The sequence below is a fragment of the Coregonus clupeaformis genome, chromosome 15, assembly GCF_020615455.1.
Source record: "Coregonus clupeaformis isolate EN_2021a chromosome 15, ASM2061545v1, whole genome shotgun sequence".
NCBI classification, from domain to species: Eukaryota; Metazoa; Chordata; class Actinopteri; order Salmoniformes; family Salmonidae; genus Coregonus; species Coregonus clupeaformis.
In genome coordinates this window covers 30,443,984-30,467,094 of record NC_059206.1, presented here as the reverse complement: position 1 = coordinate 30,467,094, position 23,111 = coordinate 30,443,984, and the positions used below count along the sequence as shown (strand labels likewise).

Genomic DNA, 23,111 nt, shown 5'->3' with positions numbered 1-23,111 from the left:
GGCTATGCGAAGTAAATGGGCTAAGTGACATGCCTCGCAAACAGGGCCTAAAATTTACTTTTTGGCCCACCAGCCACTGTGGCAGGTAGATGAAAAACATCTGATTCTTTTACCAGCCAAATTATTTTTTCGCCATTATTACATTACAAAAAAGCTTTGTAATGTTTCAAAACAAGAATTCGATTAGTAAGAAGTAATGTAGTATATTGCTCAATTTCATTTTTTCCAAAATATCAGATGAGACAAAATGTTCAGCTGCCCCTTTAAGGGTGGGAGGTTACCATGGTAACGAGGCCACTCGGGTTATGTCGTGTGTCTGTGTGAGATTTGGGATCTGACTAGGGCGTCTCTTCACTATCAGTTGAAGTAGCAGACTCAATCTAACGTTGAAAAACAACCAAGCTTGTGAACAAAACAATGTAAATAGCCAAGAAAACACAAGGACAAAGTCTCACTTTGTGTGCAGCGCCTCCAAAAATGAATCTCTCAGCACTTCACTCAGTGCACACAGCTCCCCTGCCAGGCATTGTTGCTGTGTGAGGTGGGATATAGGATTCGTATGTCTTTGTGCGATTAGCAGCTATGAAACAAAACAGCAGAAATACTTTGAAAACAGCACTGCAGCATTTTTCTGCTATAAATCGCAACTCGCACGTGCTCATACTTGACTTTTGACTATTTTTATGTACGAATGTAATGCTCGCACTGTAGCCCTGCAAATTGACCACCCGCCAACGTGGCTGAAATAGGCATTCTTACCCGACAATACCTAAATCTACCCGCGAGTGGCGGGTGTTAATTTTATGCCCTGCTCGCAAAGTTTAGAACTGCCACAAGGATGGTAACACCCTAATAACGGCCACTGCCTAGCAACCATCATAATGAACGCGCATTGCTTATGCCAGAATGAGCTATGACTACTCTTATTTTTGGTTGGTGCAACAGGTGTAAATTCTGATCACAAAGTCGGACGTAGCTACAGCCAATCTATCTAGCATTTAAGACCAACTTCTTTACGCCCCAACTGGTAAAACTGGCCCCTGGACAGGAAGTGTGGCGACCAGAGCCTTGCAGATGTGTGTGCAGGATGGCACACATTTTATATTTTCTGTCTGGTTGAGGTGATTTTGCGGCCTGTCCGAATTGTCAGAAATGACATGTTGGCGTTGGGCGATCTACGGCGCCGATCTACAGGATCCAGGCACAGACCACAAGGAGTAGCGACATGCAGCATACAGACAAAAGTATGGAGCCCTGGGACGAGGGAACAGTGGCGATTCCTAGCTGTTGTGTCTGGCATGTTCGAAAAAAGTATGCTGATCTCTTATGGCAATACACAGGCTTCATTCCGAATAGGCTGTAGAGCTCTGATGTCCTCACTCCGGAAGACAGCACAATAAATCGACTTCCGGCGCCGTGACAAGAAAGCCAATAAAAATATGGACAACTGTTCTTTCATATACTGTCTGGCAGTACTACCAGAGACAGCTCCAAATTCAGACTGCTAAATAGCCTACTTCCATCTAAAAACTCCTGCACCTTACAACACTGCACGATTCTATTTATTTATTACCAAGTATGTTTACATAGCAATTTAACTCTTTCCACCTCACTGCAATATTCTTTATTTGTATTCCGATTATGAATAATATTCCATTCGGTGATATAATTTGTAAATAGTTTTGTTTGTGTGATTTATAAAACAAATTTAACTAGTTCTGGGTCCGGTTTCCCAAACGCTCGTTATTTACCGACTGCCTTAGACCAGTAAGACTGGCCCATATACAGTAGAGGCTACATAGGCTTATTTATTTCAATGATATTTAAATAGATTTCATTTTCATTCGATTTAGTTTTATTTGGCTACTGTCTGATTTTTATTTTTTTGCCTCAATATATTTCATGATGTGTAGCCTAAAAGGTGCACAATGTAGTGCCAAATCTTAATTTAGTGCATTATTGTAGGGTAAGCATTAGAATAAGCCTCCTCAATATTTGCAGCCATATGTGATATTTCTTTAGGAGCTGATCTGTCGTCAGTATTGTGAAATAATTATAATGTTAAGGTAAGATTTTCATGGAAAAAGCTGATCCAAGAGCAGCTCGCGCCTTTCGATCCTATCGACACATGCCTCAACGATGCACTTAGCGAACGTTCACTCTGCGTGGTGTTTTGGGAAACATGTTACATCTTTGGCCGTTGCAGGAAAGATGCATCTTTAAATCAATCGTAAGCCTAAGTTCCATCACTATCGGGAAACCGAGCCCAGGGCAATAGCAGTTCAGTACTTTACCAGTTCAGTATTTCATCTGAATGTTATTTTGTTTTATCTTATTTGTCTTGTGTCATTTTTGCACAGTTGCTGTTGTTAATTTTTTTACTTGCACTGTGGTCTTTGTTAGTTTGTGAAGGTTACAGAGTATCTTGTATTTTTGTAAAATGTCCGTAATAAACCTTTATTTGACCTGATCTGTGTAATCATCCAGACTTGTTTCGTACTGCATTTACACCAGGATAGTTAGGTCATTTGGAGTTAAAACCTTCAGGAGCATAGATGTCCAGGAAGAGAGTAGTTTAGTAAATAAATCTAATACCATTCCAAAAGTACAATAATGATGCCTATATGCTAGATAAAGAATGCACAAATATTGTTTCTCAAACCATGTTTCTTGCCCACACAAACTTCCCTTATTTACATATGAGATCTCAGGTCCTCCCCCGTTCAAAGGTGTGCTAACTGCAGGAGGGCATCCTGTGTTGTCTCCTTGAAGCTGTACTTCAGGCCATGTCCTTAGAAATTGAGACGAGATAATTAGATGGTTGTGATGGTTGTAGTCAAGTGCTGCCAGTAGGGTTCTAGCCTCGTAGACCAGAGGAGAGAAAGTAAACCTTTTGCTGGAATTCATGAGTGTGGTTCTGGAAGGACTCAAGCTCAGATGTAGACTTAGATAGATAGACAACAAATCAAACACGTTACATCAATCCTTAACTCAATCTGGAAAATGACTATCACTTACCAACTATGACAGACTTGCCTTTGATGACCATCAGTCTTAGATTTCCAGGGTAAATACATTCAGTTTAGTAAGTCTTTGAATTATTGGAGAAGGAGGCCATGTGGCAGAATGAACAATGATTTCTCACCTAAAGTTGCAGTACTTCTCGATATTTTTCAGCATTCAAGACAATTTGGGTCAGTGCCTGCTGTGCCGAAGATCCCTGCTGCATCCAGTCTTTATTGCGGTTCTCCTCCAGATTGTCATGCTGGCAGCAGCCGAAGGCCCATTTGTGTTCACTGACCACGTGATGCAAGACACACCTCCACAGATTCTGAAATTAATTGAGAATGCATCATTGGGAGCATTACAACCTCAACTATGTACAGCAAATATCTTATGCAACTTGTGCCTAGCATAATGTTTCAGTTGATATTAACTAAGAAAAAGCTGGATATGTATTCTATGTCTGCTGAACAAGATACTGTATAACTTGAGGTGTTTCTTGGATGCCATCTGATATTAATTGATGTAAGTGTGAGTAATGTATTGCATCAGAGACTGCTCAGAATCATATAGCCTGCTGAGTAAATGGCTATCATATTAATGCAATGAATTGTAGTTGTTTGCTAAGGTAAATTAAGTAGTTACCGTGAACCTCACTCTGTCTGCAGTTTTACAGCAGAACCAGAAATGGTTGACAATGTCCTTGATCCAGACCAGAATGATGGATTGTCCCGAAATCATTTTGCCTGTGTTTGGTAGAACAGACATTGCCAGGGAGAGAAAGTCCATTACACATGAGCAAGCTTCGACCCAGACACCACCTCAAACAAGCAGCATTACTAAACAAATGGTAAGAAGAGCCTTGTATACATATCGTTTGTGTTTACAAAGACAAACATCAACAGCTTTTGGCCCACAATCATGCTACAGCTTAATATTAAAATAGGCAATTTACATGTTTTATTTATTTAAAGGGGACAATGCACATTCATAAACATCAATATTACAATAATTCAACATCCATGTAAATGTGCCGGGGTTAGCCAAAAGCTAATTTGCACCCGCAGTCCCAGGGCAGGTAAAGGCAATTACACAGCCACAATACAAATACACACTAAAACAATACAAATACATTACATCCAATAATATATAATTCTAACAACAACTTATTCGTAATAAAAACACTGTCGTCTTACATATGAGGAACCACAGATCCACAGGTTTGGATAGATTTGAGCCATGTTTTTAATTTAAATTTAAAAGTACAATAATCAGTGCAGCTTTTCAAGTCCATGGCCAGTATATTGTAGCTCTAACAGAGAAGGTTGATTGACCGAAATTTGCTGTGTCGAAAAGGGACAACGCAATCCCCTCTAGTTACTGCCCTTGTTATCCTGCAGGTGCTTTCCTTGAGCATGATATGCCGGCATAGGGGTGGAGGGGCAAGACCATGCAAGATCTTAAAGACAAGGCTTGCATCTGCATACTGCTTAAAGCTGTCCAGACTGAATATATTATGTTTGTGAATGATGCAACAATGGTGGTAACTGTTTGGTTTGTTATCGAAAATCTTAAGTGTTTATAGAGTGATTCAATTGGTTTCAGAATAGTAGCTCCTGCTTGTGACAGGGAAAGGAGCATTCCAAAGGCTTTTCACCTTCTCCACTGCGGTCCACTGTGATGTAAGTGCCTTAATGTGTTTGGACCCCAGGAAGAGTAGCTGCTGATTTGGCAGCAGCTAATGGGGATCCCTAATAAATACAAATGACAAACAGTGCATGAGAAGGCCATATTTTCTAATCGTAGCATTATCTGTTAACGCCGATACATCCTGACAAAATACGCTATCACTGGCCTGCTAATATACCTTTCTGGACCTTGTAAACTGTTGAGAAAAGACCCATTACTGATCCAAATGGTTGCCGAATCAGGCCTAGGCAAGATTATAATTATTTCCGAATGAAGCATATGCATTCAAAACCCAGGGCTTTTTAGCGGTTATTGAAATGGCATATTCATTGCAGTTTACAGCCTAGACTAGAATTCTTTACTCACTAGAAGAAAATAAAAATAAATGCATTATTGCATTGCATTGTGTTGCTATAGCCTAGGTATGATCATTTTCTTGTCCCTAATAAGTATTAGGCCTAATATTTAGGTAATGAATGATGGATTGCATACGCTTCTAGGCGACACATCTCTGGTCTGTCTTCACGGTTCTCTTTGCGCAATTACGCACCTGACTTCTCCGCTGCCTCTCAGCTACAGCTTATTCCTCTTAGCCCTTGGAGTCCCAGGAAAAGCTAGACTACAATAGCTTGTTGTACACTTAATTCAAGCATTTTATTTACTTCTACTAGCCTATCGAGGAGAGATTCCATCTTGCTCTTGCTTGCTGAATGTACAGTTGAAGTCGGAAGTTTACATACACTTAGGTTGGAGTAATTTAAAACTCGTTTTTCAACCACTCCACACATTTCTTGTTAACAAACTATAGTTTTGGCAAGTCGGTTAGGACATCTACTTTGTGCATGACACAAGTAATTTTTCCAACAATTGTTTACAGACAGATTATTTCACTTATAATTCACTGTATCACAATTCCAGTCGGTCAGAAGTTGACTGTGCCTTTTTAAACAGCTTGGAAAATTCAAGAAAATGATGTCATGGCTTTAGAAGCTTCTGATAGGCTAATTGACATCATTTGAGTCAATTGGAGGTGTACCTGTGGATGTATTTCAAGGCCTACCTTCAAACTCAGTCCCTCTTTGCTTGACATCATGGGAAAATCAAAAGAAATCACCCAAGACATCAGAAAAAAAGTTGTAGACCTCCACAAGTCTGGTTCAACCTTAGGAGCAATTTCCGAACGCCTGAAGGTACCACGTTCATCTGTACAAACAATAGTACGCAAGTATAAACACCATGGGACCACGCAGCCATCATACCGCTCAGGAAGGAGACGCGTTCTGTCTCCTAGAGATGATCGTACTTTGGTGCGAAAAGTGCAAATCAATCCCAGAACAACAGCAAAGGACCTTGTGAAGATGCTGGAGGAAACGGGGACAAAAGTATCTATATCCACAGTAAAATGAGTCCTATATCGACGTAACCTGAAAGGCCGCTCGGCAAGGAAGAAGCCACTGCTCCAAAACTGCCATAAAAAAGCCTGACTACGGTTTGCAACTGCACATGGGGACAAAGATCATACTTTTTGGAGAAAGTCCTCTGGTCTGATGAAACAAAAATAGAACTGTTTGGCCATAATGACCATCGTTATGTTTGGAGGAAAAAGGGGCTAGCTTGCAAGCCGAAGAACACCATCCCAACCATGAAGCACGGGGGTGGCAGCATCATGCTGTGGGGGTGCTTTGCTGCAGGAGGGACTGGTGCACTTCACAAAATAGATGGCATCATGAGGAATGAAAAGTATGTGGATATATTGAAGCAACAGCTCAAGACATCAGTCAGGAAGTTAAAGCTTGGTCGCAAATGGGTCTTCCAAATGGATAATGACCCCAAGCATACTTCCAAAGTTGTGGCAAAATGGCTTAAGGACAACAAAGTCAAGGTATTGGAGTGGCCATCACAAAGCCCTGACCTCAATCCTATAGAACATTTGTGGGCAGAACTGAAAAAGCGTGTGCGAGCAAGGAGGCCTACAAACCTGACTCAGTTACACCAGCTCTGTTATGAGGAATGGGCCAAAATTCACCCAACTTTATTGTGGGAAGCTTGTGGAAGGCTACCCGAAACGTTTGACCCAAGTTAAACAATTGAAAGGTAATGCTACCAAATACTAATTGAGTGTGTGAACTTCTGACCCACTGGGAATGTGATGAAAGAAATAAAAGCTTAAATAAATCATTCTCTCTACTATTATTCTGACATTTCACATTCTTAAACTAAAGTGGTGATCCTAACTGACCTAAGACAGGGAATTTTTACTAGGATTAAATGTCAGGAATTGTGAAATACTGAGTTTAAATGTATTTGGCTAAGGTGTATGTAAACTTCCGACTTCAACTGTAAAATAGGGGGAGGTAGGGAGAGAGCGCTAGCTGTTCCCATGTGCTATAGGCTATGCAAGCCTCCACTACTGCGCTTCACTTGAAATCCCAGGAAAAGCTATAGGCTACAAAAGCTATAGGACATTTCTTTTTAGAATTTTTTATACTAAGTCTAATGGTCTTTTTGTGGAGAGAAGCAGGATTGCTCTTGCTAAATGTAAAATAGGCGTAGGCCAAATGAACTGTCGCACAGGACAGACAGAGATGAGCACAGTTAAAAAGTGTAAATCACTTGCAAACCACTTGAGCAACGAGGCAAGCAATGACATGGTGTAAAAGATGTGCAGGCTAAACAGCGTTTGTTGTTGAATTGCTACATTTAAATACAAGTTTCTATATTATTTTTCATTACATGTATACTGAACTAAAATATAAACGCAACATGCAACAATTTCAAAGATTTTACTGATTTTACTGTTCATATAAGGAAATCAGTCAATTTAAATAAATTCACTAGCCATAATCTATAGATTTCACATGACTGGGAATAAAAAAAAAGGTAGGGGCGTGGATCAGAAAACCAGTCAGTATCTGGTGTGACCACCATTTGCCTCATGCATCTCCTTCACATAGAGTTGATCAGGCTGTTGATTGTGGCCTGTGGAAGTTGTCCCACTCCTCTTCAATGGCTGTGCGAAGTTGCTGGATATTGGCGGGAACTGGAACACACTGTCGTACACGTCGATCCAGAGCATCCCAAACATGCTCAATGGGTGACGTGTATGGTTTAGTATGCAGGCCATGGGAAGAACTGGGACACTTTCAGCTTCCAGGAATTGTGTACAGATCCTTGCAACATGTGGCCGTGCATTAACATGCTGAAATATGAGGCGGTGGATGAAAGGCACGGCAATGGGCCTCAGGATCTTGTCACGGTATCTCTGTGCATTCAAATTGCCATCGATAAAATGCAATTGTGTTCGTTGTCCATAACTTATGCCTGCCCATAACGTAACCTCACCGCCACCATGGAGAACTCTGTTCACAACGTTGACATCAGCAAACCGCTTGCCCTCACAATGCTATACACATGGTCTGCGGTTTTGAGGCCCGTTGGACGTGCTACCAAATTCTCTAAAACAACATTGGTAGAAAAATTAACATTACATTCTCTGGCAACAACTCTGGTTGACATTCTTGCAGTCAAAACTTGATACAGTGGGGGGAAAAAAGTATTTAGTCAGCCACCAATTGTGCAAGTTCTCCCACTTAAAAATATGAGAGAGGCCTGTAATTTTCATCATAGGTACACGTCAACTATGACAGACAAAATTAGCATTTTTTTCTCCAGAAAATCACATTGTAGGATTTTTTATGAATTTATTTGCAAATTATGGTGGAAAATAAGTATTTGGTCAATAACAAAAGTTTCTCAATACTTTGTTATATACCCTTTGTTGGCAATGACACAGGTCAAAAGTTTTTTGTAGGTCTTCACAAGGTTTTCACACACTGTTGCTGGTATTTTGTCCCATTCCTCCATGCAGATCTCCTCTAGAGCAGTGCTGTTTTGGGGCTGTCGCTGGGCAACACAGACTTTCAACTCCCTCCAAAGATTTTCTATGGGGTTGAGATCTGGAGACTGGCTAGGCCACTCCAGGACCTTGAAATGCTTCTTATGAAGCCACTCCTTCGTTGCCCGGGCGGTGTGTTTGGGATCATTGTCATGCTGAAAGACCCAGCCATGTTTCATCTTCAATGCCCTTGCTGATGGAAGGAGGTTTTCACTCAAAATCTCACGATACATGGCCCCATTCATTCTTTCCTTTACACGGATCAGTCGTCCTGGTCCCTTTGCAGAAAAACAGCCCCAAAGCATGCTGTTTCCACCCCCATGCTTCACAGTAGGTATGGTGTTCTTTGGATGCAACTCAGCATTCTTTGTCCTCCAAACACGACGAGTTGAGTTTTTACCAAAAAGTTCTATTTTGGTTTCATCTGACCATATGACATTCTCCCAATCCTCTTCTGGATCATCCAAATGCACTCTATCAAACTTCAGACGGGCCTGGACATGTACTGGCTTAAGTAGGGGGACACGTCTGGCACTGCAGGATTTGAGTCCCTGGCGGCGTAGTGTGTTACTGATGGTAGGCTTTGTTACTTTGGTCCCAGCTCTCTGCAGGTCATTCACTAGGTCCCCCCGTGTTGTTCTGGGATTTTTGCTCACCGTTCTTGTGATCATTTTGACCCCACGGGGTGAGATATTGCGTGGAGCCCCAGATCGAGGGAGATTATCAGTGGTCTTGTATGTCTTCCATTTCCTAATAATTGCTCCCACAGTTGATTTCTTCAAACCAAGCTGCTTACCTATTGTAGATTCAGTCTTCCCAGCCTGGTGCAGGTCTACAATTTTGTTTCTGGTGTCCTTTGACAGCTCTTTGGTCTTGGCCATAGTGGAGTTTGGAGTGTGACTGTTTGAGGTTGTGGACAGGTGTCTTTTATACTGATAACAAGTTCAAACAGGTGCCATTAATACAGGTAACGAGTGGAGGACAGAGGAGCCTCTTAAAGAAGAAGTTACAGGTCTGTGAGAGCCAGAAATCGTGCTTGTTTGTAGGTGACCAAATACTTAATTTCCACCATAATTTGCAAACAAATTCATTAAAAATCCTACAATGTAATTTTCTGGATATTTTTTTCTCAATTTGTCTGTCATAGTTGACGTGTACCTATGATGAAAATTACAGGCCTCATCTTTTTAAGTGGGAGAACTTGCACAATTGGTGGCTGACTAAATACTTTTTTTCCCCACTGTACATCTGTGGCGTTGTGTGACAACTGCACATTTGAGTGGCATTTTATTGTCCCCAGCACAAGGTGCACCTGTGTAATGATCATGCTGTTTAATCAGCTTCTTTATATGCCACACCTGTCATGTGGATGAATTATCTTGGCAAAGGAGAAATGCTCACTAAAATTGATATAAACAAATTTGTGCACACAATTTGAGAGAAATAAGGTTTTTGTGTATATGGAAAAGTTCTGGGGTATTTTATTTCAGCTCATGAAACATGGGACCAACACTGCATGTTGCGTTTATATTTTTGTTCAGTTCAATTGAAGTATTATTTGCAGTTGTCACTATGACAATGAACACACCCTGGAGCACTGAATGGTCTTGTTACCATGTTAATAGGCCTACAGCGTGCAGTAGGATGCGTTGATCAGTTGAGTGACAGGTGTACTGCAGAACGTTAAACGGTCCGCTGGTGTGGATGCACGCCAACATTTATAGTGATGTATAATTTATCGTTATAGTTATTGTCCTTGGTGTGGATGGCCCTTAACTTTGGCTAAAGATTTTACATATTGAATCTTGGAAACTCCAGCCAAGAACATGAGACGTTCTAAAACTAGACCGTTCAGATCAAACAAAATCGTTGCGTTGTGTCTCATCTTATGTATCTGAAATTAGGCTTCATGATCATGGCTATTCCGTGCCAGTAGACTAGTGACTTGTATGAAGTAGCTAGTCAATATCAGTGTGGCTTTCAGACCAGAAATACAACACAAGGTAAAGTAACGTTATACACAAGTTAGCTACTTACGACTAATATATATTGTTAAATATTGTTACTGTTGCGTCACATTGGATGACTACTAGCAAGTTAAAAAAGATAAAAAGTGACATACAGTGGGGGAAAAAAGTATTTAGTCAGCCACCAATTGTGCAAGTTCTCCCACTTAAAAAGATGAGAGAGGCCTGTAATTTTCATCATAGGTACACGTCAACTATGACAGACAAAATGAGAAAAAAAATCCAGAAAATCACATTGTAGGATTTTCAATGATTTTATTTGCAAATTATGGTGGAAAATAAGTATTTGGTCAATAACAAAAGTTTCTCAATACTTTGTTATATACCCTTTGTTGGCAATGACACAGGTCAAACGTTTTCTGTAAGTCTTCACAAGGTTTTCACACACTGTTGCTGGTATTTTGGCCCATTCCTCCATGCAGATCTCCTCTAGAGCAGTGATGTTTTGGGGCTGTCGCTGGGCAACACGGACTTTCAACTCACTCCAAAGATTTTTTTATGGGGATGAGATCTGGAGACTGGCTAGGCCACTCCAGGACCTTGAAATGCTTCTTACGAAGCCACTCCTTCGTTGCCCGGGCGGTGTGTTTGGGATCATTGTCATGCTGAAAGACCCAGCCACGTTTCATCTTCAATGCCCTTGCTGATGGAAGGATGTTTTCACTCAAAATCTCACGATACATGGCCCCATTCATTCTTTCCTTTACACAGATCAGTCGTCCTGGTCCCTTTGCAGAAAAACAGCCCCAAAGCATGATGTTTCCACCCCCATGCTTCACAGTAGGTATGGTGTTCTTTGGATGCAACTCAGCATTATTTTCCTCCAAACACGACGAGTTGAGTTTTTACCAAAAAGTTCTATTTTGGTTTCATCTGACCATATGACATTCTCCCAATCCTCTTCTGGATCATCCAAATGCACTGTAGCAAACTTCAGACGGGCCTGGACATGTACTGGCTTAAGCAGGGGGACACGTCTGGCACTGCAGGATTTGAGTCCCTGGCGGCGTAGTGTGTTACTGATGGTAGGCTTTGTTACTTTGGTCCCAGCTCTCTGCAGGTCATTCACTAGGTCCCCCCGTGTGGTTCTGGGATTTTTGCTCACCGTTCTTGTGATCATTTTGACCCCACGGGGTGAGATCTTGCGTGGAGCCCCAGATCGAGGGAGATTATCAGTGGTCTTGTATGTCTTCCATTTCCTAATAATTGCTCCCACTGTTGATTTCTTCAAACCAAGCTGCTTACCTATTGCAGATTCAGTCTTCCCAGCCTGGTGCAGGTCTACAATTTTGTTTCTGGTGTCCTTTGACAGCTCTTTGGTCTTGGCCATAGTGGAGTTTGGAGTGTGACTGTTTGAGGTTGTGGACAGGTGTCTTTTATACTGATAACAAGTTCAAACAGGTGCCATTAATACAGGTAACGAGTGGAGGACAGAGGAGCCTCTTAAAGAAGAAGTTACAGGTCTGTGAGAGCCAGAAATCTTGCTTGTTTGTAGGTGACCAAACACTTATTTTCCACCATAATTTGCAAATAAATTCATTAAAAATCCTACAATGTGATTTTCTGGATTTTTTTTCCTCAATTTGTCTGTCATAGTTGACGTGTACCTATGATGAAAATTACAGGCCTCTCTCATCTTTTTAAGTGGGAGAACTTGCACAATTGGTGGTTGACTAAATACTTTTTTCCCCACTGTATTGCAGCTTTAAGATGTAGTCTGGAGGGGCTAACATTAGTCCACCCCCAAATGAAAGTTTAAAAAAATGTTTTCAAACATGGTCTGAAGTTGTAGTAATAGTAATATTTTGGTGGGTGCTTATATTTATTCCATTTGTCCCATGTGTGAATTGGAAATGTGTTTTTTGCAAATGTGTCTGCCATTATCAACGGCGACCCTGGAGCAATTAGGGTTTAGTGCCTTGTTCAAGGGCACATTGACAGATTATTCACCTTGTCGGCTTGGGGATTCAAACTAGCGACATTTTGGTTACTGGCCCAACGCTCTAACCACTAGGCTACCTGCAGCCCTAGTCTGAGTTACATTAGGTAGGCCTCATGCCAGTCATTATAATTTATGTGGGATTGAGGCATGCATATTTCTGCTAATGCATTAATTACATTACAGGATTATTAGACTTCTTTTAAGTAGCCTAATGTCTGGCATTCAAACTTTGAACTTTGGGGTAAAACCTTAGGCCTCTCTCTCGTGCTCTCTCTCTCTTCCTCCCTCCCTCTTATATTTCACTCTCCCTCAGCTGCCCTTGATCAACCAAGACACACAGAGACACATCTTTGGGCTGTGATGAACCCTGGTGGGTGATGTAGCATTTAGGTCTGCTCTCCCTGCAGAGTTGTCCTTTAGAGGGCCTGATCCAGTTCGTAAATAACAAAAACACACACACTCCACAACCCCAGGCCCCCTGTAGCTCAGTTGGTAGAGCATGGCGCTTGCAACGCCAGGGTTGTAGGTTCGTTTCCCACGGGGGGCCAGTATGAAAAATTTATGCACTCACTAACTGTAAGCTGCTCTGGATAAGAGCGTCTGCTAAATGACTAAAAATGTAAATGTAAAATGGTGCCTGTGCCAGCACAGCAGTTTCTCCAAGACGAGAGGCCACTGGAGAGACATTAGGGGTCTGTTCAGTCCCGCTGGTCGGCCACTTTAAAAGCCCATTTATCTCTCTCTCTCTCATACACTCTATCTCCTGCTGCTGCTGGCCCCTAAAAGGCTCAGGTCTGATTTTGGACAGATTTATTCCTTTAACCCTCCTCATATTGCTTAGAGTTGGTGCATAAAGCAGCCTTCTCCAGTAGCTTTAACTTTTACTGTTGAAAAGCGATATCCCAAGTATAAATACAGTAAAGTAAACACACTAAAGGGTAAAAAATATATATGTTTTGAGCAAAATAGTTCAAAGAGTTGGTCTGATGGGAAGTCGTGATTTCGTCGGCCTCCCCCTTGCTTGAGGAACAATAAAGGAGCAATAGAGAACAAATGAGGAAAGGCTCACCCCCACTTGTGCTATGTCATGACTTATTGAGATGTGCCTTTTTAAGTACATCAGGTGTTAAATGAGGTGAAAGGGAGATTGGAGTGCCAACTTATTTGCTTACTAGACTTGCTGCCTCAATCTTAACTACAGCAACTACAACTATTGCTCCAATTCTAGCTGTGAATACGAGGGATTGATTAGTTTCCCGTCTGTGAATACGAGGGATTGATTAGTTTCCCGTCTGTGAATACGAGGGATTGATTAGTTTCCCGTCTGTGAATACGAGGGATTGATTAGTTTCCCGTCTGTGAATACGAGGGATTGATTAGTTTCCCGTCTGTGAATACGAGGGATTGATTAGTTTCCCGTCTGTGAATACGAGGGATTGATTAGTTTCCCGTCTAGTAGTCCTCTGGTTCTGATAGCTGTTGATCTGCGATGTCAGGAGAAGATTTCTGACCTGAATGCTGACTAACTGGCCAGGTTATTACACACACACACATATTTGTTTTACTATCCTTGTGGGGACCAAACAATTGATTCTCATTCAAAATCCTATTTTCCCTAACCTTAACCCCTAAACTTAACCCTAATTGTAAACCTAAGCCTAAAATAGCCCTTTTCCTTGTGAGGTCCCGGCGAAATGTCCCCACTTGTCCGAATTGTCCTTGTTTTACTATCCTTGTGAGGACTTCTGGTCCCCACAAGGATAGTAAAACCAAACACACACACACTCCATTCAAAACAAACAGTAAAGCAGTCACATACCCTGGTTTGACTTGGATTTGACATCTCCCTGCTGCTTTTAGCGGTCAGAATGTCTTCTCACTCGCTCTACAGTTTAAATCTACCTCTCCTTCTCTCTCTCTCTCACCCCCCCGTCTGTTGAAAGGCCTGCAACAGTGCCTTCAGAAAGTATTCACACCCATGACATGTTCCACATTTCGTTGTGTTACATCCTGAATTTAGAATGGCTTAAATTAGTATTTATGTTATGGCAAACCCAAATAAGTTCAGGAGTAAAAAAGTGCTTAACAAGTCATAATAAATTACATGGACTCACTCTGTGCAATAATAGTGTTAACATGAATTTTTATGACTACCCCATCTCTGTACCCCACACATACAATTATCTGTAAGGTCCCTCAGTCGAGCAGTGAATTTCAAACACAGATTCAACCACAAAGACCAGGGAGGTTTTCCAATGCCTTGCAAAGAAGGGCACCTATTGGTAGATGGATCAAAATAAAATAAAAAGCAGACATTGAATAACCTTCTGAGCATGGTGAAGTTATTAATTACACTTTGGATGGTGTATCAATACACCCAGTCACTACAAAGATACAGGCATCATCTTGGCAAGACCTGAAAATGGTTGTCTAGCAATGATCAACAACCAATTTGACAGAGCTTGAAGAATTCCTGAAAATAATAATGGGCAAATGTTGCACAATCCAGGTGTGGAAAGCTCCTAGAGACTTACCCAGAAAGACTCACAGCTGTAATCGCTGCCAAAGGTGATTCTAACATGTATTGACTCAGGGGGTTGAATACTTATTTAATCAAGATACACTACATGACCAAAAGTATGTGGACACCAGCTCGTCGAACATCTCATTCCAAAGTCATGGGCATTAATATGGAGTTGGTCCCCCCTTTGCTGCTATAACAGCCTCCACTCTTCTGGGAAGGCTTTCCACTAGATGTTGGAACATTGCTGCGGGGACTTGCTTCCATTCAGCTGCAAGAGCATTAGTGAGGTCGGGCACAGATGTTGGGCGACTAGACCTGGCTCGCAGTCGGCGTTCCAATTCATCCCAAAGGCGTTCGATGGGTCTGATGTCAGGGCTCTGTGCAGGCCAGTCAAGTACCTCCACACCGATCTCAACAAACAATTTCTGTATGGACCTCGCTTTATGCACGGGGGCATTGTCATGCTGAAACAGGGAAGGGCCTTCCCCAAACTGTTGCCACAAAGTTGGAAGCACAGAATCGTCTAGAATGTCATTTTATGCTGTAGCGTTAAGATTTCCCTTCACTGGAACCATGAAAAACATCCCCAGACCATTATTACTCATACACCAAACTTTACAGTTGGCACTATGCATTGGGGCAGGTACCGTTCCCCTGCGTCTGCCAAACACAGATTTGTCCGTCGGACTGCCAGATGGTGAAGAGTGATTCATCACCAAAGAACGCGTTTCCACTGCTCCAGAGTCCAATGGCGGCGAGCTTTACACCACTCCAGCCGACGCTTGGCATTGCGTATGGTGAACTTAGGCTTGTGTGCGGCTGCTTGGCCATGGAAACACATTTCACGAAGCTCCCGACTAACAGTTCTTGTGCTGACGTTGCTTCCAGAGGCAGTTTGGAGCTCGGTAGTGAGTGTTGCAACTGAGGACAGACAATTTTTACGCAATACACGCTTCAGTACTCGGTGGTCCCGTTCTGTGAGCTTGTGTGGCCTGCCACTTACAGTTGACCCTTCACCCCCCATTTCATTTTGACAGGCCCGCTATGTTACATGTTTTGTTGATGTTGATATGATTTATATATATACTAATCATATTTCTCTCTCTCTACCCTCCTCTCTCTCTCTCTCTCTCTCTCTCTCTCAGCCCCTTGAGTTTGATGAGTGCAGGCTGGACATCAGTGTTAACGACAGTGTGTGGTACCTGAGAGCCATAGACCCAGAACACAGACACCAGTGGATCAACTCCATCGAACTACACAGGGTAAGACACCCACATCACTAGAGTTTGCAATATGTCTTTCTGATTGTATTGTATTGTATTTTAATTCTGTCATTTTGAAATGGAATGGATCTACTTGGTTCTTTCCTCTGCTGTATGCTTCTTTAAACGACATGTTGCCTTTTGTATTTTTGTTCAGTATATTTACCACTAGCTAGGTTTCCATCCAACTGGCGACAGCTTTTCATGTGAATATTCTAAAATCCATTTTCCCACCTTGGTTTGTTTCCACCAAACTGACTTGTTGCACCGATTTAAAAAAAATAATGTACTTTTTCTTATACATTTTCATGTACCGAATAAAAATCTAATGTTCAATGTGTTTCCATGGCATATTCAACTCTACCGATAGTTTTGTCACCAAAACTGTTGCGTTAAATAGTAAATGTTCCTACTCTGGTCTTGGCACGTGCACTCTAGCCAACAGCTGGCAGATACAGTGCAGGTAGGTTCTGCGGGTAGGCTAGTCTACATGATGAGATTATGGATAAGAGCAAGAATGTTTTTATTGGTCAAAACGGCAGTCAAGTATCGATCATCATGTCACCAGAATAAGACCCTCTGTATTTATTAGAACGGAGCATCAAGCTCATACCGTGCACTTTCACCACTCTGTGAAGTTCGTCATTACTTATTTCGTCTGCCTAACAAGCTGCATGGTTTCCCGAGTCGTAGTGGGAGGACCACACACCATGTCATCGCGTGACTCCAAGTTTACTTTGATATGATGGTTATTATATCAATATTTGCGCATAAAGGCGTTACCACCATCATTTTCTCGCATAATTAATTTTACCGACACAAAAAGATCCCACTATGTCGAACGAACAAAGGATCTGTCTGCATTTACAAAATTGTACCGACACTTCCTGTTTCCATCACAGCTGTCTTTATATTTTTTATATGGTATGACTTTACTCAAACAGCTGACTGAAGACGGGACGGCTGGGCATTCGTGCGATCGAGTCCGTTTTGTGCGATTGAGTCCCCCCCCCCCTCCCTGCAAGCAGCAGCACATGCAGTCAGGAGTGGAGGAGAGTAGAAAATGTCTTTAAAAATCTATATTATTTTGCTATTCGAACGGTTATAACTGTGACCGCGGTCATTCGGCTGACCAATAACCATCATCCAAAATTCCATGACCGTCACAGGACTAGCACAGAGTCCGATCAGATCAGGGATGTGGTACATAGATGGTTGAGAGTTGTTTCAGTCATTTCGCATAGCATTCCCTGTTAGTTTTATCTGTGAGTGAATGTGTGTATTAACCATGTGTGATGTGTGTGTGTGTGTTTCTATTAGAGCCTAAGAGACGGGAGGATAGACAGTGGAGTCATCCAGAGGACCTCACTAGTCCCTCCATCAGCGGTGTGTTTAATGGCAAGTCTATCTATACTAAACCCAAAGCTACTGTTTGATCTACTTCCCTATAGCACAGTACCCTTAATATAGAGTGTGTGTGTGTGTCCTTTTATCCAGAGTTGTCATTTGCTGTTCTCACCATTAAAATCAGGGGGAGTGAGTGCCACCTATTGTTTACACTCAGTATGAATGACAAAGCTTCCAGGGAGGGGTCCTCACTCACACACACACACACACACACACACACACACACACACACACACACACACACACACACACACACACACACACACACACACACACACACAGAGTGATGTGTTGTACAGGGCTCTGCATCACTGATCCAGCTTATAATCTTTTCCACAGACGCCCTGATCCTTCTGGAATTATGGCCTATTACTCATCAGAGAGAAGGAGAGAGAGTGAATAGATAAAATGAAAGTAAGATAAGTCCTTATCATATTGGTCACAGATTGAAAGAGAGAGCGGGAGGGAGAGACAAGGGCAAGAGAGAGGAGGAGGGAGAGACAAGGGCAAGAGAGAGTGGGAGGGAGGGAGAATGAGTTGTGGATGGATGAGCGTAGAGAATAGAGAGCTGGATAGAGAGGAGCAGTGGGAGGGGGAGAAGCAAGATAAGAAATGAGGAGTGGGAGGACATCATTCCAGACAGAGCAGGGATTCCTCAATGTGACATTCTGAGCCCATCTCCTAGGGAGGGATTTGCTTATGCAATGGTCATGGTGTGTGAGGTTGTAGGTGGTGTGAAGGTGAAAGAAAAGAGTATGTTTGCGAGAGCCCAGAACACAGCAGGACAAATAGTGGACCTATGAGCATGTAATTAACATATTTAAATAGTGAATATTGTGTTTGTATGTGGTGTGTCTGAGGCTAAAGAGACAGACACCAACACTATAGCACATGGTGTTGAATGTGTCCTTGAAGGGAGAGTAGTCACTAGAGAACTATATGATTTTTTGGGAGGGCCAATACCGATTTTTGAGGGTCAAGAAGGCCAATGGCCGATATTCAATATCATTACATTTTTACATTTTGATTACTAAATTCCCAGATACTTCCATGTATGCATCAATATTAAAATCAAACAATACATTTGACTACATAACATCATAATGGTAATAATTTTATTTGAATGGTAAATCTCTTGATAAACTGGATAAATTAAGATGGCATATTCAATAGGAGTGTGTGCATGCATTGAGTTATTGTTTTGGCTGATCAGTGGAGTCTGTCATATGTAGCGCCATAATCTGTTGGCCTTCCATTTGGGACTTAAATAAGCCTACTGATCAACAACATTTGCATAGAAGCCTCCCTCCAGCATGTTACGCCCGTATGGAAGGACATCATATAGGCACTGCTGTTAGTTTTCAGCTGTCAGGACACATCTCTAAACAACTCAGCTTCTAGGACGAAATTTGAAACAACTCAATTGGCTAGTTCAGCTATCTGTCAAGAAATGGGTGGGTTGTAACTTGATCCTACTGCTACAATTGGATAGAGCAAGGCTATAACTCCACTCCCTTTCACATCTCTCTCCATCGCTCATATCACTTGCTGCTGTTTACTGCTACTATGAGAACTAGCTCAATGGCAATGACATTTGCGGTCGGATGCCAAGCAGTTGCCATACCAAGCGGTGATGCAGCCAGTCAAGATGCTCTCTGGTGCAGCTGTAGAACGTTTTGAGGATCTGAGGGCACATGCCAAATCTTTTCAGCCTCCTGAGGGGGAGAGGCGTTGTTGTGCCATCTTCACGGCTGTTGGTGTGTTTGGACCATGATAAATCCTTAGTGATGTAGACACCGAGGAACTTGAAGCTCTCGACCCAACCCATTACAGCCCCGTCGATGTGAATGGGGGCATGCTCAGCCCTCCGTTTCCTGTAATCCCCGATCAGCACCTTTGTGTTGCTGACGTTGATGTAGAGGTTGATGTGCTGGCACCACACTGCCAGTTCTCTGACCTCATCCCTATAGGCTGTCTCATTTTCGTCGGTGATCAGGCCTACCACCGTCGTGTCGTCGGCAAACTTAATGATTGTGTTGGAGTCATGCTTGGCCACGCAGTTGTGGGTGAACAGGTAGTACAGGAGGGGACTGAACATGCAACCCTAAGGGGCCCCCGTGTTGAGGGTCAGCGTGGCAGATGTGTTGTTGCCTACCCTCACCACCTGGGGCGGCCGTAGCCGACTCACATCGGCTACGGAGAGTGTGGTTCAGTGTTGCTTGCCTCGAAGCGAGCATAGAAGGCATTTAGCTCTGTCTGGTAGGCTCGCGTCACTGGGCAGCTCGCGGCTGGCTTTCCCTTTGTAATCCGTGATAGTTTGCAAGCCCTGCCACATCGGACGAGTGTCAAAGCCGGTGTAGTAGGATTCGATCTTAGTCCTGTATTGATGCTTTGCCTGTTTGATGGTTCGTCTGAGGATTTCTTATAAACGTCCGGATTAGAGTTCTGCTCCTTGAAAGCGGCAGCTTTATCTCAGTATGGATGTTGCCTGTAATTCATGGCTTCTGGTTGGGATATGTACGTACGGTCACTGTGGGGACGACGTTGTCGATGCAGTTATTAATGAAGCCAATGACTGATGTGGTAAACTACAGTCCTGTAGCTTAGTATCCGCTTCATCGGACCACTTCCGTATTGAGCACGTCATTAGTACTTCCTGTTTGAGTTTTTGCATGTAAACAGGAATCAGGAGGATGGAGTTATGGTCAGATTTGCCAAATGGAGGGCGAGGGAGAGCTTTGTATGCATTTCTGTGTGTGGAGTAAAGGTGATCTAGAGTTTTTTTCGCCTCTAGTTGCACAGGTGACATGCTGTAGAAATTAGGTAAGACAGATTTCAGTTTCCCTGCATTAAAATCACCGGCCACTCGGAGCGCCGCATCTTTATGAGCATTTCCTTGTTGGCTTATGGCCCTATACAGCCCGTTGAGTGCGGTCTTAGTGCCAAATAAACTATTTTGGTAAATAATATTGGCTACAGCTTATCATGAATTAGGCGAGCGGAACCTCGAGACTTCCTTAATATTAGAGATGTGGCACCAGCTGCTGTTAACAAAGAGACACACACCACCCACCTTGAGCTTACCCGACACTGCCGTTCTGTCCTGCCGCCGATGCATAGAAAAACCAGCTAAATGTATATTATCCATGTCCTTGTTCAGCCACTCCAAGAAACATAAGATATTAGTTCTTCAGGTCCTGTTGATAGGATAGACTCGAACGGAGCTCTTCCAGTTTGTTCTCCAGTGATTGTACGTTCGCCAATAGAACAGAGGGTAGAGGCGGTTTATTTACTCGCTGACGTAGTTTCGTCGGGGTGCCCACACTTCAACCTCTCTTGCGCCATCTCTTTCTCTTCCGAGTGTCGGGGATTAGGGCCTGGTCTGGGGTGAGCAGTATGTCCTGCGCCGCCGACTCATTGAAGAAGAAATCTTCATCCAAATCGAGGTCAGTGAGCGCTGTTCTGATGATGTCCAGAAGCTTTTTGTAGTCATAAGAAACGATGGCGGAAACATTATGTACAAAAAAAGTTCAAGCTGCGATATGAAACATTTTTGGGAGACCCGACCAAATTCACATAGAAATGTGTGTTATAGATCTGTCATTCGCATTGAAAGCAAGTCTAAGAAGCAGTAGATATGTTCTATGTGCACTATTTCTATGCTTCCCGTTCTTAAATTTAGTTTTTGCATCTTCTACTTTCGGTTTTTGTACACCAGCTTCAAACAACTGAAAATAAAATATTTTTGGTCATGGAAAATATCTTTCACAGCGGTTTAGATGGTACAATGATCTACACTATACTTGCTTGTTTTGTCACATAAACTGAAATTAGACAAACTATTATAATTTTTACAACCAAGAAATGGCGGAGTGATTTCTGCATAGTGCATCTTTAAGATCAGCACAAAAAACAAAAACAAACAAAAATTGCCAGGAACCCATAAAATGGTCGCTATTTAATCCAGCAGCATTCTATCCTCCATTTCTCCTCCTCTCCCTGTTTCTGTGTTTGTGTAGACTGGTTTTTTATTTTTTTAACCTTTATTTAACCAGGTAAGCCAGTTGAGAACAAGTTCTCATTTACAACTGCGACCTGGCCAAGATAAAGCAAAGCAGTGCGGTAATAAAAACAACACAGAGTTACATATGGAATAAACAAAACGTACAGCCAATAACACAATAGAAAATCTATATACAGTGTGTGCAAATGTAGTAAGTTATGGAGGTAAGGCAATAAATAGGCCATAGTGCAAAATAATTACAATTATAATTTAGTATTAACACTGGAGTGATAGATGTGCAGAAGATGATGTGCAAATAGAGATACTGGGGTGCAAATGAGCAAAATATATAATGTAAATAACAATATGGGGATGAGGTAATTGGGTGGGCTAATTACAGATGGCCTGTGTACAGGTGCAGTGATCGGTAAGCTGCTCTGACAACTGATGCTTAAAGATAGTGAGGGAGATAAGTGTCTCCAGCTTCAGAGATTTTTGCAGTTCGTTCCAGTCATTTGCAGCAGAGAACTGGAAGGAATGGCGACCAAAGGAGCCTGTTGGCTTTGGGGATGACCAGTGAGATATACCTGCTGGAACGCATACTATGGGTGGGTGTTGCTATGGTGACCAATGAGCTGAGATAAGGCAGGGATTTGCCTAGAAGTGATTTATAGATGACCTGGAGCCAGTGGGTTTGGCGACAAATATGTAGTGAGGGCCAGCCAACGAGAGCGTACAGGTCACAATGGTGGGTAGTATATGGAGCTTTGGTGACAAAACGGATGGCACTGTGATCAACTACATCCAATTTGCTGTGTAGAGTGTTGGAAGCTATTTTGTAAATGACATCGCCGAAGTCAAGGATCGGTAGGATAGTCAGTTTTACAAGGGCATGTTTAGCAGCATGAGGGAAGGAGGCTTTGTTGCGAAATAGGAAGTCGATTCTAGATTTAACTTTGGATTGGAGATGCTTAATGTGAGTCTGGAAGGAGAGTTTACGGTCTAACCAGACACCTAGGTATTTGTAGTTGTCCACATATTCTAAGTCAGATCCGCCGAGAGTAGTGATTCTAGTCGGACAGGTGGGTGCAAGCAGCGTTCGATTGAAGAGCATGCATTTAGTTTTACTAGCGTTTAAGAGCAGTTGGAGGCCACGGAAGGAGTGTTGTATGGCATTGAAGCTTGTTTGGAGGTTTGTTAACACAGTGTCCAATGAAGGGCCAGATGTATACAAAATGGTGTCGTCTGCGTAGAGGTGGATCTGAGAGTCACCAGCAGCAAGAGCGACATCATTGATATACACAGAGAATAGAGTCGGCCCGAGAATTGAACCCTGTGGCACCCCCATAGAGACTGCCA

The 23,111-nt window shown here is 42.5% G+C and overlaps 1 protein-coding gene across 5 annotated transcripts in view; it reads left to right on the top strand.

Annotated features, from left to right (window-relative positions):
• Positions 1-23,111, top strand: part of LOC121582635 (ceramide transfer protein) — a 67,250-nt gene that overhangs the window by 24,393 nt on the left and 19,746 nt on the right. For 2 of the 5 annotated variants that reach the window (XM_041898585.2, XM_041898584.2), the window contains 3 exons: positions 3,178-3,853; positions 16,226-16,342; positions 17,663-17,740. In XM_041898585.2, coding sequence (XP_041754519.1) covers positions 3,701-3,853; positions 16,226-16,342; positions 17,663-17,740 — 348 coding nt within the window. In that variant the 5' untranslated portion in view covers positions 3,178-3,700. The remainder of the gene's footprint in view (positions 1-3,177; positions 3,854-16,225; positions 16,343-17,662; positions 17,741-23,111) is intronic. The other 3 variants (XM_041898583.2, XM_041898581.2, XM_041898582.2) reach the window with 2 other exon arrangements.